At 38.5% G+C, this 14,881-nt stretch overlaps 1 protein-coding gene across 24 annotated transcripts in view; it reads left to right on the plus strand.

The window, feature by feature from the left end:
• Kalrn (kalirin RhoGEF kinase) overlaps positions 1–14,881 on the plus strand; it is a 660,017-nt gene that overhangs the window by 425,941 nt on the left and 219,195 nt on the right. For all 24 annotated transcript variants that reach the window (XM_074073308.1, XM_074073309.1, XM_074073319.1 and 21 more), the window contains 3 exons: positions 3,355–3,424; positions 5,732–5,821; positions 13,036–13,128. In XM_074073308.1, the coding sequence (XP_073929409.1) occupies positions 3,355–3,424; positions 5,732–5,821; positions 13,036–13,128 (253 nt within the window). The remainder of the gene's footprint in view (positions 1–3,354; positions 3,425–5,731; positions 5,822–13,035; positions 13,129–14,881) is intronic.

The following is a 14,881-nucleotide window of genomic DNA, read 5'->3' on the forward strand; positions in this document are numbered from 1 at the left end:
AAAGCCACCCTGGACAAATTGTTCACAAGACCCTATCTTTTATTATTATTATTATTATTCATATGTACATACAATGTTTGGGTCATTTATCCCCCTTTCTCCTCACCCCTTCCCTTAAACACCCCACTCCCTCCCTCTCCCCCCGACCCCCTCACTTCCAGGCAGAAAGTATTTTGCCCTTATCTCTAATTTTGTTGTAGAGAGAGTATAAGCAATAATAAGAAGGAACAAGGGTTTTTGCTAGTTGAGATAAGGATAGCTATACAGGGAGTTGACTCACATTAATTTCCTGTGCGTGGGTGTTACCTTCTAGGTTAATTCTTTTTGATCTCACCTTTTCTCTAGTTCCTGGTCCCCTTTTCCTATTGGCTTCAGTTGCTTTTAAGGTATCTGCTTTAGTTTCTCTGCGTTAAGAGCAACAAATGCTAGCTAATTTTTTAGGTGTCTTACCTATCCTCACCCCTCCCTTGTGTGCGAAAGATTTTATCATGTGCACAAGTCCAATCCCCTTGTTGTGTTTGCCCTTGATCTAATGTCCACATATGAGGGAGAACATACGATTTTTGGTCTTTTGGGCCAGGCTAACCTCACTCAGAATGATGTTCTCCAATTCCATCCATTTACCAGCGAATGATAACATTTCGTTCTTCTTCATGGCTGCATAAAATTCCATTGTGTATAGATACCACATTTTCTTAATCCATTCGTCAGTGGTGGGGCATCTTGGCTGTTTCCATAACTTGGCTATTGTGAATAGTGCCGCAATAAACATGGGTGTGCAGGTGCCTCTGGAGTAACCTGTGTCACGGTCTTTTGGGTATATCCCCAAGAGTGGTATTGCTGGATCAAATGGTAGATCAATGTCTAGCTTTTTAAGTAGCCTCCAGATTTTTTTCCAGAGTGGTTGTACTGGTTTACATTCCCACCAACAGTGTAAGAGGGCTCCTTTTTCCCCACATCCTCACCAACACCTGTTGTTGGTGGTGTTGCTAATGATGGCTATTCTAACAGGGGTGAGGTGGAATCTTAGTGTGGTTTTAATTTGCATTTCCTTTATTGCTAGGGATGGTGAGCATTTTTTCATGTGTTTTTTAGCCATTTGAATTTCTTACAAGACCCTATCTTGAAACTACCCATCACAAAAAAGGGCTGGTGGAGTGGCTCAAGCAGTAAGCATGAAGCCCTGGGTTTGAATCCCAGTGCCACCAGAAAAAAAATTGCAGAGGTGAAAGTACATTTGTAGTTTTGATAGATACTATCAAATTGTTCTTTATAAAGATTACACCATTCTTCTATCAGCACGTTTCACCAAAGCCTCATTATTACTTTTTATTTGAAAAACTTTGTATGATTCTTAAAAAGCAAGTTCCATTCCAATAATGCTGTCTTGTTAGACTTTATATTCTCTGAATCTAAGCCAATTATTTAATACATTAATGAGAATTCTGTGTGATAATTCTATATTATTTCTTAACATAGAAAGGAACCATAACATAGATACCCATACTGGTAGATAGTTCAGTAGTAATTCAATTTAGCTTTGAAAAATATTGTAACTTTTTCCCCATTAAATTTCTCTTCCTAATGATGTCTTTATTATAAATATCAAATTAAACTCATATTTTTAACACAAACAAGCTTTTGGTGGAAGTAGAGAGCCAGTAATTATAAAGAGGCCAATGAAGGATTAAACTTTTTTCCACTTCATCTCTGGAATCATGGATGATATTTTATTTTGTCCTTTTTTATATCTATAGTTGCAAAAAAGATTTACACTGTGCTCAGATTACTTGGGTAAAAAAAGAGATTCATAGTTGCTGAAAAGTGAAATTTCCAACAATATTCATTAGAAATAGATATTTCATTATCTATTTTCACCATAAAATGTGTGAACCTCCGAGGGAAAGAATATTATTTAGGTAGCACTAACTACAGAGTGGGAGAAAATATTTGCCAACTATACATCAGACAAAGGACTGATAACCAGAATATATAGGGAACTTAAAAAACTAAATTCTCCCAAAACTAATGAACCAATAAAGAAATGGGCAAGTGAACTAAACAGAACTTTCTCAAAAGAAGAAATTCAAATGGCAAAAAAACACATGAAAAAATGCTCACCATCTCTAGCAATAAAAGAAATGCAAATTAAAACCACACTAAGATTCCACCTCACCCCTGTTAGAATAGCCACCATTAACAACACCACCAACAACAGGTGTTGGCGAGGATGCGGGGAAAAAGGAACCCTCTTACACTGTTGGTGGGAATGTAAACCAGTACAACCACTCTGGAAAAAAATCTGGAGGCTACTTAAAAAGCTAGACATTGATCTACCATTTGATCCAGCAATACCACTCTTGGGGATATACCCAAAAGACTGTGACACAGGTTACTCCAGAGGCACCTGCACACACATGTTTATTGCGGCACTATTCACAATAGCCAAGTTATGGAAACAGCCAAGATGCCCCACCACTGACGAATGGATTAAGAAAATGTGGTATCTATACACAATGGAATTTTATGCAGCCATGAAGAAGAACGAAATGTTATCATTCGCTGGTAAATGGATGGAATTGGAGAACATCATTCTGAGTGAGGTTAGCCTGGCCCAAAAGACCAAAAATCGTATGTTCTCCCTCATATGTGGACATTAGATCAAGGGCAAACACAACAAGGGGATTGGACTTTGAGCACATGATAAAATCTTTCGCACACAAGGGAGGGGTGAGGATAGGTAAGACACCTAAAAAATTAGCTAGCATTTGTTGCTCTTAACGCAGAGAAACTAAAGCAGATACCTTAAAAGCAACTGAGGCCAATAGGAAAAGGGGACCAGGAACTAGAGAAAAGGTGAGATCAAAAAGAATTAACCTAGAAGGTAACACCCACGCACAGGAAATTAATGTGAGTCAACTCCCTGTATAGCTATCCTTATCTCAACTAGCAAAAACCCTTGTTCCTTCTTATTATTGCTTATACTCTCTCTACAACAAAATTAGAAATAAGGGCAAAATAGTTTCTGCTGGGTATTGAGGGGGTGGGGGGAGAGGGAGGGGGTGGAGTGGGTGGTAAGGGAGGGGGTGGGGGCGGGGGGAGAAATGACCCAAGCCTTGTATGCACATATGAATAATAAAATAAAGTAAAATAAAAAGGTAGCACTAACTAATCAATACACATTTTAATGGAATCAGTCCCAACATAAAAACCGCACCTCGCACATCATCACTTAGAAAGTGGAGAAGCTACGTGTAAATAATTGAGAGTTTTCAGTTGTGTTGGCCTCAGTATCATCCTCTGAGGGATCTTCTATACCATGGTGTCTGATGCAGCCTTTCTCTCCCCTTGCAGCATCTTCCTCAAAGAGCTGGAGAAGTACGAGCAGCTGCCTGAGGATGTGGGACACTGCTTTGTCACCTGGGTAACCAATCTTAGCTCCTTCTTCCACTGTCCACGTTTCCAGGATACACCTAGCACCACTGCTCCATGCCTGACCTGAGGATTGGTGTTACTGTCAGTCTCTTTCAGAACCAAGGGCTGCAGAGAGGGAGCATGAGTAAATCTGTGGAAAGCAGTCAGTCCAGCCCTGGAAAGCAGCCTCATCATTGAGAAAGTCCTTAGTTGTCAAGTCCAACCTCCATTTCAAGCTCTCTATGAACTGTCTAAACTGAGATCAGGAGAATGGAACAAGACTACTAGGCTTGCAGCAGCTGAGTCCACTAGTTTCTTTTACAGAATGTGGATTAGGGAATCAGAACTTTCAGAAGCCACCTAACCATTGGTTACACTTTCTTCCTTACTGGAGAAGAACAGACTCCTGGGATGTCCGTCCTAATTCTGACCTACAACACAAGTGTCTAGTCATCCACCTTCTTGAAGCTGTTGTTGTAGGCCAAGTCAAGGGTTACATGTACCAGGTTCTAGTCATATAAACTGAAATTTTATTCGTCATTAGCATCTCTGCTGCTAATTGTTCTATGCTGAGACTCATGGAAATGAATACAAAGAACTCCATGAAGCCTACTTAGGGCACTGAGTTCAACTAAACCTGAAACTCCTCCCCAGTTCTAGAAGTTGTATATATAATTACCTGATTGTGACTTGCATTCAAAATGTGCTAATTACTTTTCAGAATGTCTTCACAATCCAAAGAGTTTATGCTCTGACAACCCTATGGCAGAACTATAGTTATGTTTTAGATTTTAAAGATAGGCACATCTCAGATGAGATAAGCTCGGTAGCTCACTGACATGTAATAAATGTCACAGCCAGTGATGTTTAATGACAAGCATTCTTTTTATGAAATCTTAATGTTTGCTTCCATGCATACTCTCCTTATTCTGCTATCTTATTTTGTTACAATACATGAACCAATGCATAATATTAATGCTGATAAATAATTTATGATTCCTTAGACATCCAACATAGAGAAAAACAAGATTGATCATTAAAGTAAATGGATTTTTTTATCTTATATTTCCCGCAATTTGAGGATTATCTTTACAATCAACCATAAGTATGCTTTATCATCATTTCTCAGGGATGATGAATAACCAGCCTCCAAGGTAGTATATAGCCCCTAAAATTGGCTTCAGAAAACCTTTGGTGACTGGGTAAATTATGTGCCCTTTGCCATGAATTATACCACAGAGACTTTCTTAAGTCTTATAATTTTAATATATGAACATGGTTTAAGGATGAAGTGTAGAAATAGTTGCTTGTTATTACATATGTTGAGTGCAGTAACTAAGTCAAAGAAGCCTGAAGGCAGATTGCCTAGACTCCACCACTTTTTAACTATGAAAATTTAGAGTCACTTAACCAATATGTGCCATCATTTTCTCATCCATAAATTTGAGATAATAGAGTTCACTGCCAAGACGTGGCCTGAGAATCAAACAAATTAATATATATAAAGCACTTAGGACAGTGAAATCTGATATAATGAGCACATATTTAGGCTGCTGTCTTAGGGAAAGAAATCCCAAATGTCCTAGAGGCACTGAAATGGACATTTCACCAATAGGAAAAGTACTTGGTGGCCAAAATACACACATCTTTCCCAGTGGAAAGGGTGTGTAGTACCAACCCAGAGGGTCCTGAGAGAAATGAGAAGTGAGTTTTTACCCAGCCATGAGGGTCTTGGCTGGAAGTAACAATTTGTTTAGGAATCATTGTTCAGACCCTGCCCTAAGGGGTCACCCTGCCTTCTTCCTCCAACCCTAACATTGCTTCTGGAAAGTTGGGATTGATGGCAATAGTTTGACATGTTCTAAAACTCCCTCCAGTAGAGACATTTGGAATATAAGCAGATCTCCCTCTGAGTTATACCTCATTTTCATCCTTTGTTTTTGTATTTGTCTTTAAAAAGGACAGCATTTGTCCATTTTGAAGGTGGGGAATAAGAAAGGAAGTGTAGTCTGTAAATAAATTCTGTCCAACTTCAGAATACATTATGGTGCATGAGTTTGTTTTTCTCTTTCTTTCTAACACAGACTGGAATTAAGCTGAGCTTACTTTCAGAAAGCTTTTCTACCTGTCAGAAGGAGAAAAGCATTCCAAAGTCTGTTAGAGGACCATGGGCTGAATGAGCATAGAACATTTGCCATAGAAAACCCGTGCTGTGTCTCAGAGTTTAGCTGTATAACCCTTGCTGGGCCCTTCAGGCACAGAACACAGAGGGAGGAATTAATGGATGTTTATCTATTATTGTCTTTGTTCTTTTTAGGCAGACAAATTCCAGATGTATGTCACCTACTGCAAAAACAAGCCTGATTCCAACCAGCTGATCCTGGAGCATGCAGGCACCTTCTTTGATGTAAGCTCTGGCTTTGCACTCTTCAGTGGTTGATGAGCAGGTGGAATGTTTCTCTGCTTTGGGATAAGGAGTGTTTAGCTATCCTTTGTTTTTTGTTTTTCTATACTGGCCACTGCAGACCTTTATCTCATGAATAAAGCAAGGAGGAAAAAAACAAAACAAAACAAAAAACAGTGTCTTTTGTTTTACCCATTCCATCTCAACTGCTGTGATTTTGGACAAGGCAAATTTGTTCTTTATGCATCAACACCAAACCTAGATGTACATAAATCTTGTGTTTAGAGGAGGCCAGTTATGATGCAGCTGTTGGTTAAGAATGTTTTACTTCTACTTCATATACAGCTTTTTCAATCATAGTGGTTCTCAAAGTGTGGTCCTTGGACCAGCCACATCAGCATAATCTAAGTACATGTTGGAAATGCACATTCTGAACCCTACTATAGATCTGTCTCTCATTAGGGCCTAGCAATCTGAGTTTTAGGGAGCCTTCTGGGTGTCTCTTATACCCACTCAAGTTTGATAACTTTTGGCTACACATTGGAATTGCCAGGGAAGCTTTGAAAAACAGTGATTCCTAACCCCCTTACTTGGCATTTTGATGTAATTGGCCTGAGTGTAGCCTGGCACTGAGATTGTTAAGTCTCTGGTGAGAGTTACATGCACTTCAGCTCATAGATGTCAGGAGCTTTTGGTTTTGAATGAGAAACATGATCATTGGTGAATGATGGGATAAATCTGTTTACTGCTGGTCCCCAAAAAGAGTGACCTATTGGCAATAAAGTAACAGAACCAAATGGGTGATTGCAGGATTCAAGGGATGACTAAGATGTAAAGATGAAATTAGAAAAAAGGAAAGTTCAGCAAGAAACAAGAGTACAATAGTGATGGTTATTCTGATAGTCCTATCAGATGTGACCAAAAATAGAAATTTGTAAAGTCCATCAATCTCTTTTTCTTGCCTACCTGCTTTCATTCCTTCCATAAATAATTCAGTTGTCTTTTGTACAGAAGATAGTGTGAAAGGTTCCATGTAGAATACAAAGTCATTTAAACATGATTCTTTGCTCAAGTTTATAAAATAAACCTTCTCTGACCATTGTTCTAGACTGATACTTCCATACAGAATTGATTTCATGAGTTTCTTGTTCAGTGAAGGAGTGACATTTGAACAGGAGAAGCTTGATAAGGAACAAACATGCATGAGTTTTTAGTGGAGAATTAATATGGAAATAGCACTAGGTATCTAAAATTCAAATTCTGGGGTTAAACAGATGAATCCAAAAAAAGTACTTCTCTAAATGTATCAGAATTTACTGGATATCACATTGGATGCTGTATATCACTGTTATCTTTGATTGATAATGTATTTCCTGAAGATGTTTCTGGATGATTATTCATCAGAGGTATCCAGAGAGTTTTTTTGAAGTTTTAAATAGATTGTACCTATCTTCCACTTAGCATTTTTATGACATACAAGTCCTGTGCTCTGAGCATGCCTCAGACACTTCGGTGTCCTTATCTTTGTTCACACATATTTTTCTGCCTAGGATGGACTGTGCCCCCTCTACATGGGTGCAAGCAAACATGCATACACATGTACTCACTCTTCAACAGTTTTCCTGTCCTTTAAAGGTCAAATGTTGCATCCTACACAAATCCTTTTCTTTCTCTGTGCATGCACTATACTTTGTATATCTGTTTTAGCATTTGTAATGATTTGTGTTTTGGCAGCTAACAGTACCATTCTGTTACACACACAGCCTCCATCTGTGAGCCCCTTGAAACCTGATGGTATGCATGATTCATACGTGTGCACATCTCAGTGCTGATGCTACATTGTTTTTCCCTTAGTCCTATATTCCTCATGTTCATGTTTCTAATCAATTTCTAGACTGGTAGAAATAAGCCGATATACCCTAAAACTTCCCATCCTGCCCCCCGTTTCCTAGTAAGTGTCTCATGAGTCTCTATATTAGTTGGGAAGCCCAGTGGAAGTCAGAATGTCAGAAGTTTAAGTCTGCCCTGGGTGTGGGGAAGAAGAGCAACAAACCTTCCTTATTTTTACCAAAGCTTTTCAGATAGCATAATTGTATGATTTATTTTCATTTCATCAGAAGGGTTTCTCTCAATTCCACACCTAGAAAAACATACTCTTTAAACTCTTCTTCTATGAAAGAGATAAATACTTTTTTAAAAAGCTATCTCTTATTATTCGTTATTGTAAGGAAAGCATAAAAAATTAAAATCCTAGAAAGGTCCATACATTTACCTGATCCAGAATTTTGCCCCAAACTGTGAGAACAGTGTGGGCCTGACGTCTGTTCCCCTGTGATTCTTGGGCTTGCTTTGGCTGATCTTGCTAATGGAGGCAGCCTCCTCCTTGCTGTGTCACATGAAGTCTTCCCAGAGCTGGGTGTCTTGTCCAAGAGAGAAGAGCACTAGAAGTGCATTTTTGCCTGTGCTGTCCTGGTATAAGAGCCATGTTTAAGTAAAAAGTCTTGGTATTCTCCATGGGGAGCCAGAGTCCCCAAATAAATCCACAAGTCTTATTTACCCAAAAAGAGTCAAGCTGCTGGCAGTTTTACCACCATCCTTCAAGTCCTGCTGTAACCACATGCCTCAAGGGAAATGGTAAATGAATAAGAAGATCACTACTTTGGGGAGGAGTTAGTGGGAAATGGAGTGATTACTAAATTATTATTCCTGCTCATTCACTTGCTCTGTAATGCCATAGCAAGTCCTATCAAACCTAACTTTAAATGATTTCTTATAGTTCTCCCAATGCTTTGTTCTCACTAATTCTAGCTTAGGACAAGCCCACACATCGCACTCCTGGATTAAAAAAAAAAGCATTATTGAGAAATAATTAGCATGCCATTCAATTTGTCCATTTAAAGTGTATAATTCAAAGGTTTTTATTATGCTCACAGATATGTGTAGCTATCCCTACAGTCAGTTTTACAGCATGCATCATCTCAAAAAGCAAGTCTTTACCTGTTACCTGCCCCATCACCCCCTGCTCCAACCCTCTGGCCCTAAGCTATCACTAATCTACTACCTGTCTGTATAGATTTGTCCTATCTGGACATTTCTTATAAATGGAGTCATGTAATACATGATCTTTTGTCTTTGGTGTTTTTCCCTTAGCATAGTGTTTTCAAGGTTCATCTATGTTGTTGCATGTATCAGTATCTTATTATTTTTTAAAACCAAATAATAGCCCATCGTACAGATATACCATATTCTGTTTTTCCATTCATCAGTTTATGGACATTTGGGTTGTCCATGCATAGATACATATTTTCATTTCTCTTGGGTATATGCTCAGGAGTGGATTTGCTGAATCACATGGTAACTTTAAATTTGCACACTTGAGCTCTTGTAATAACCTCCTAGTTTGCCTCTCTGCCTCTATTTCTCCAGCCTCCACCCCTATATTGCTATTAGGTACATGTTACCCTTTCTTTTTTTAATATGTAGGAGAATTTTTATTATATATTAATGTAAGCACAAATGCATACATACAAATACATTTGCATGTAAATATGCATGTATATTAGGAACCTAATCTTCCTTTCCCTCCTCACTAAAAAAAAAAATCAGTGAAAACACCTTAGTGGGATATGGTCAAGAAATATTTCTGTTCTGACCTGAATTCTTACTCTTTTTTTTTTTCATCTAAGTTATTTCATCTGATCATTATCACTTGTAAGTTTATTGCTGCTACTTTTCTCAGCTTTTTATTATGAAAGGAATAAGAATCCATCTCATTTTTCTTCCTATTTTGTAGATTACAACATAAAAATCAAGCATGTATCTTCTTCTACTTGTAAGATGATTTTTTTGGGGGGAGTGCTGGAGATTTAACCCATGGCCTTACACATGCTGAGCATGTATGTACCCTACCTACCACTAAACTACATCCCCGGTCACCCAAACTGCCTTTTAATAGAGTTCTTCCCTAAATTCACCAATCTTTGAAGGACCACTTTAGCCTTTGAAAGGCAAGGCTTTTTATTTTTTTCTCCTATAGTTGGCATTCCTTGGCCTCCTGCCAAGCGATTACTCATGTGGTCCTAGGTCTTAGGTATTTTCTGAGAATTAATACTGAGCAATATTTTGAAATCAGATTTCAAACTAGTTGTAATACTGTTTATGCCTGTGTATGCTCTAGATTTGAAGGGTAAAATACATTTTATGGAATCCTCATACAGTTGTGTGCATTCTGATATGATACACTTTTAGCTTCTCTTTGTAAAGTGATTCATGCTCCAGTGAATTCTGCACAGATAGTGTATATAGAAATACATTCAAATAGAAAGCCAGAGTCTTTATAAATTCCAAATACATGAGTTGATTCCATAGCTTTCTTTGTCAGTAAGGAGGCTCGATAGATGTTTAAATAACTGTATTCCACCTTTGGAAGTTTTAACATTATTTACTAACAAGGAATTAAGGGATGAGGGGACACACTTTTGCTGAATAGTATGTCCAAAAGATCACTGAAAATATTTTTACCATGTAAAAAGGAAACATATGTACTTGAAGAACAAGTAAAAGTGCATGATAAAGCATTCTCTTAAGGGCGATGACTTCATGGATCATCAGTGTTCCAGGGTGTTTCTCAGTGGCCTAGATGTTAATCCACAGTGTAGGACCTATTTCTGTGAAACAGCTTCTCTATCAAAAGAAGCTTAGAGACTCCTTTTTAACATGAACCATATAGTTATTTTATGTTACTGCTTTGAGGGAACTAACAAACTCAGTGCAGTGCTTGGCCAGGTGGCTCTGTAAATTCTCAGATACTATTTCTGTGAGAAACATTCTACATAGCATAGAATTTTAAGAGTGGCATTGTCTTAATGCCTTTCTAGAAATTCTCTACTAGGAATGAAAACTGAAAACGCATGATCTCATTTTTATTGAATTGGTTAGAACTGAAGTCTTTCTAGGCTCTGATTTCTCTACCTGGTCTTTACCTCTGATTGCCTCTTACCTGATCACTTTTGCAGTATGGGCTCAGACAGCCAACTCTGTTTCCAATCCTTGAGGCAATATTGTTTTGTTTGGACTTAAGTTTTGTCCTCAAATCCTAACTGGGTAGCCCTTGCTCTCTGTTTTCTGGATTCTCTAGGCTTTTGTTCCTTTACCGTCTTGTCAGTTTTCACTATATTCCTACTCTTCATAGCTTCCCATCAAGCCATAGGGTATTTGATGGTAGTCCACATGTACCTTGTGGTTTACAATTTATTAGATTCTGGTTTTGCCCAAATACTTGGCATGCTTTTAATAATAACTAAAAATCTTCCATGATTTGGATAGGAACAGGTAACCTTCCCAAGCAGATTAACAGGATATGGCAGCTGCCCTTTTGGAAGGAACAGCTAAAACCTAGATGTGGATTATGGAATAACCTAAAGTGACATGATGAAGGGAAAAAAAGTTTAAATCTAGAGTGAGAGGGAAGATCAATAAGAATTTCACTGACTTAATTTTTAAAGAAAAATATGGGAGTTTTCAATAAATGAAGCTAATGTTTCTTCTGGTCCCAGAATTTAAACTATACTTAAGTGTATAATTCAGCTATCTTTGGTTTAAATGGATTTGTAGGGCTAGCCTGGGAAATGTCATTTTTACTATTTTCTATAGGGAAAATATTTTCCAATATATCTATTAAACAACTCAATGGACTTTCTAATTACAACTCATTTTTTATGTTAGAGCATTTTGTGTAGTGGTTTCTCAGCAGTTGTACATAAAATTTTTACAGTAAAATGAGTTAATGTATAAAACTGCTTTATGATATATAATAAAGATGTTAGTACTTTAAAAAAAAAAAACACCTTAGTGGGATATGGTCAAGAAATATTTCTGTTCTGACATGAATTCTTACTCTTTTAGAGTAGATTACCAACATGTCACCCTTTCTGAAACATTGCTGTGACCATGCATTTCTTCTTTTTTAAGATCTATAATATTTTTCCATTGAAAAACTTATCATTGAGTTGTTTTTTTGGCTCAAGTGATAGAGCACCTGCCTAGCAAGCACAAGACCCTGAGTTCAAAATAAAAACAAAAACTTATCATCAAATCTTCTTTTTTCTAACTCAACTCCATCAGTAAACTAGCCACTCTTGCTTATCTGACTTGTTTTGTTTTACATCTTCTGGAATCTAAGTTGTACATTCTCTGTACCGTCAGGGCATGGACCTCATTACCATCTAAACACCCAGTGATTGTTTCACCCTGTTTTGTGTTTGTGTTCTCTCTTTGGAGAGTGTCATTCCTCCTACTTTCTACTTAACCAACCCATCCCTATGGGGGGTAAACCCCAGGTGAAGCTTTATCTCTACTAACCTCGCTAGCAGTGACATACCTTCTATCATCTTTGTTCTCTAATTTAGGTGTGTGTGTTACATATTCTCTACTAGACTGTAAACTTTTTGAGGGCAAGGACTAGCACATATCCTTTTTTACCCTCCATAACTCCAAGACCATTTGGAGATAGGCAAGAGAGTGGATTAAAAGGCAAGACCAGAGGCACCAACAGCAGGGATCCATGGAAATGGGGAGGAAAGACTTGTCACCAGGGATAACAGAGAAGACATGACTGCAATGACTCTGATTTCTAGCTCAGGAGGCCTGAGGAGTGAGGTAGATGCCATTGGTCATAATGAAAAATGTGTAAGAAAGTTGTGATCCTAAGTTGGAATATGTTAAAGAGGAGGACTGGTTAAAGAAACAGAGAGTTATATATTCTTATAGTATTTTAAGGAGGCTGAGGGCAGACAAAGACTCAGAGCTTCATTCTGTGTCTTTCCTGACAATCGTCCCTTTCTCCTTCTTTTATTTCTCCCATCTTTAGGGAAAATTTCCTTTCTCTTCCAGTGCTTCATCTCTCCTTTCTTCCTTCTGTTAGTGACTTCATCACTGCTTTTGGTTTCTCCATTTCTGCTTAATTTCTACTTCTGCTTCATAAAGCCACTTCTTTCCTGAAAGTTTCTCCTTTTTGCCATCTCTTCTCTTTTCTCTGTATCTATGCATCTTAGTCTCTCTTGATTCTCTTTCTCTCTCCCCTCCCTATCCAAGAACATTTTCTCAGAAATATCTACCCATTTCTCTTTTATCCTCTTTCCAAAGCCCTGCCTACCTTCTTCTAGAGCATACACACATGTCCCTCTATATCTCATTGTACCTTGTTCTCATCCCTGCAGGAGATACAGCAGCGGCACGGTCTGGCCAACTCCATCTCTTCCTACCTAATTAAGCCTGTCCAGAGGATCACCAAGTACCAACTGCTCCTGAAGGTACCTCCCCTCTGTCCTCCCCTCCCTCCCCTCACTACTGACCAGGGCAAGGAAGTTCCCAACTTTGCCTCTAAAGATGGGCAAGTGCCCATCCGAAGATCTTCTTCCTAGAGCACAGCTTCAGAGATAAGCCCACACTGATAGTGCTAGCCCCAGACTGCATGTCCTATCCCGTAGAATTCCATATGCTTGTTTTGGGCTAGAAAGAGGGACCATGGGAGGCTGTTGGAGTGACTCAAGTGGTAAGAGCACCTGCCTAGCAAGCATGAGGCCCTGAGTTCAAACCCTAGTGCCAACAATAAAAAAAAAAAACAGAGGGAACATGGAGTGGGAATTAGTTGTGACTATTTTTCACTTCCACCCACCATTACAAATTTTTGGTGACTGCCACCTCAGGCACTGGCTGGCTCTGAGGAGGTTTCCTGTCCTTCCTCCTAAGCAGATTCCTCCTGTGGCCCCTGCTTTTGATGGAATCAAGGCTCAGGGTCTTAAGGAAAGTGCCAGTTTATATGAGTACTAGGGGCCAAGGTGGCACCTACCATTGCCGTAATCTCTGTGTCTGTCAAGACCACAGGTTTTTGAGGGAAACTAGTCAAGTGGACCACATTAAAACACAAAGGCATCTTTGTGAGGCCCCATATGTTAGGGGTTCTTCTGGAGCCAATGAAGAGATTTGAATTCTCTTTCAAAATCTTTTCTTTACAAGTCAAATAACCAAATTAGTTAAACATTAAGTAATTTGGGTTTATCCTTCTTATGTAAGGATATGCTAAGAACTTTGAAAATATATTTCTGCATAAAGTCAGGAAAGTTGATATTATAGGCAGTTATATATAAATACAAGTCTATATTAATTCCTAAAGTGCAAGAGTGCAGTTTCTCCTCCTTTAGAGTATTTTGCTGGTTCCTCTAATGCAAAGGACAAAAGGATATTGAGGGACATATTAAAAATGGTGTAATTTCAGAGAAAACTGATGAAATTCAACTCATGTTTAGAGATGCCTATAGAATCTTATATATTCTGTCTTTACTGAACCTAAAGGTGGTCTGGTTTCAAATCTAGGTCTTTCGTCATACTGGGATGTTCCCCCATTCCAGCTCCTGAGGTTTACCAGACTTATCATTTGTGGTTCCATCATGAGAGAGGAGTGGGGCCAGCAATGAGTGGAGGTTTCTGTTTCAGGGCAGGGCCATGCATCATCCTTTCCCTTCAGCTTCCTTCCTGCCAACCTTCTCCTTTATCGCAGTCTCTCAGAAGACACTACAGGCTTCTCCTCCCAGGCTCTTAGGCCATCCAGCACTACAGAATGACTTAGAAATGGGGCATCATGCTCTCAGCTTTTATTGAAGACTAGTGTGAGAAATGACAATATACAGAAAACGTTGGCTGTTTGGGCCAAAGTGCTTTTGCTTCTTTGTTTTTTGAAGTTTCCATATAAAGACTCAGAAATTCTCATAAGATCTTGGGGTTGGAGGGAAAAAGACTCTCTCTTAAAAAAAAACAACCCGTGTGCTTTTGACCTATAAATCCCAGGTGCTTTCAACATTTCTTTACCTTTGACTATCTGGTTACTTATGGTAGATTCTGCTTAGCCAGGATTTCTGTGAATAATTACTTTCTCCTCCCCTAGCCCACTTAATGTTTGACCCTTCTAAATTATTTTTCTTGTGCTAATAGACTTTTTTAAAATTTAACTTTGTTGGTTTTAATTTATGTTTCTCAACACCTTTACAGGTTTTGTGAATTTTAAGA

This window comes from Castor canadensis, chromosome 5 (genome assembly GCF_047511655.1).
Source record: "Castor canadensis chromosome 5, mCasCan1.hap1v2, whole genome shotgun sequence".
In the NCBI taxonomy this organism is placed as follows: Eukaryota; Metazoa; Chordata; class Mammalia; order Rodentia; family Castoridae; genus Castor; species Castor canadensis.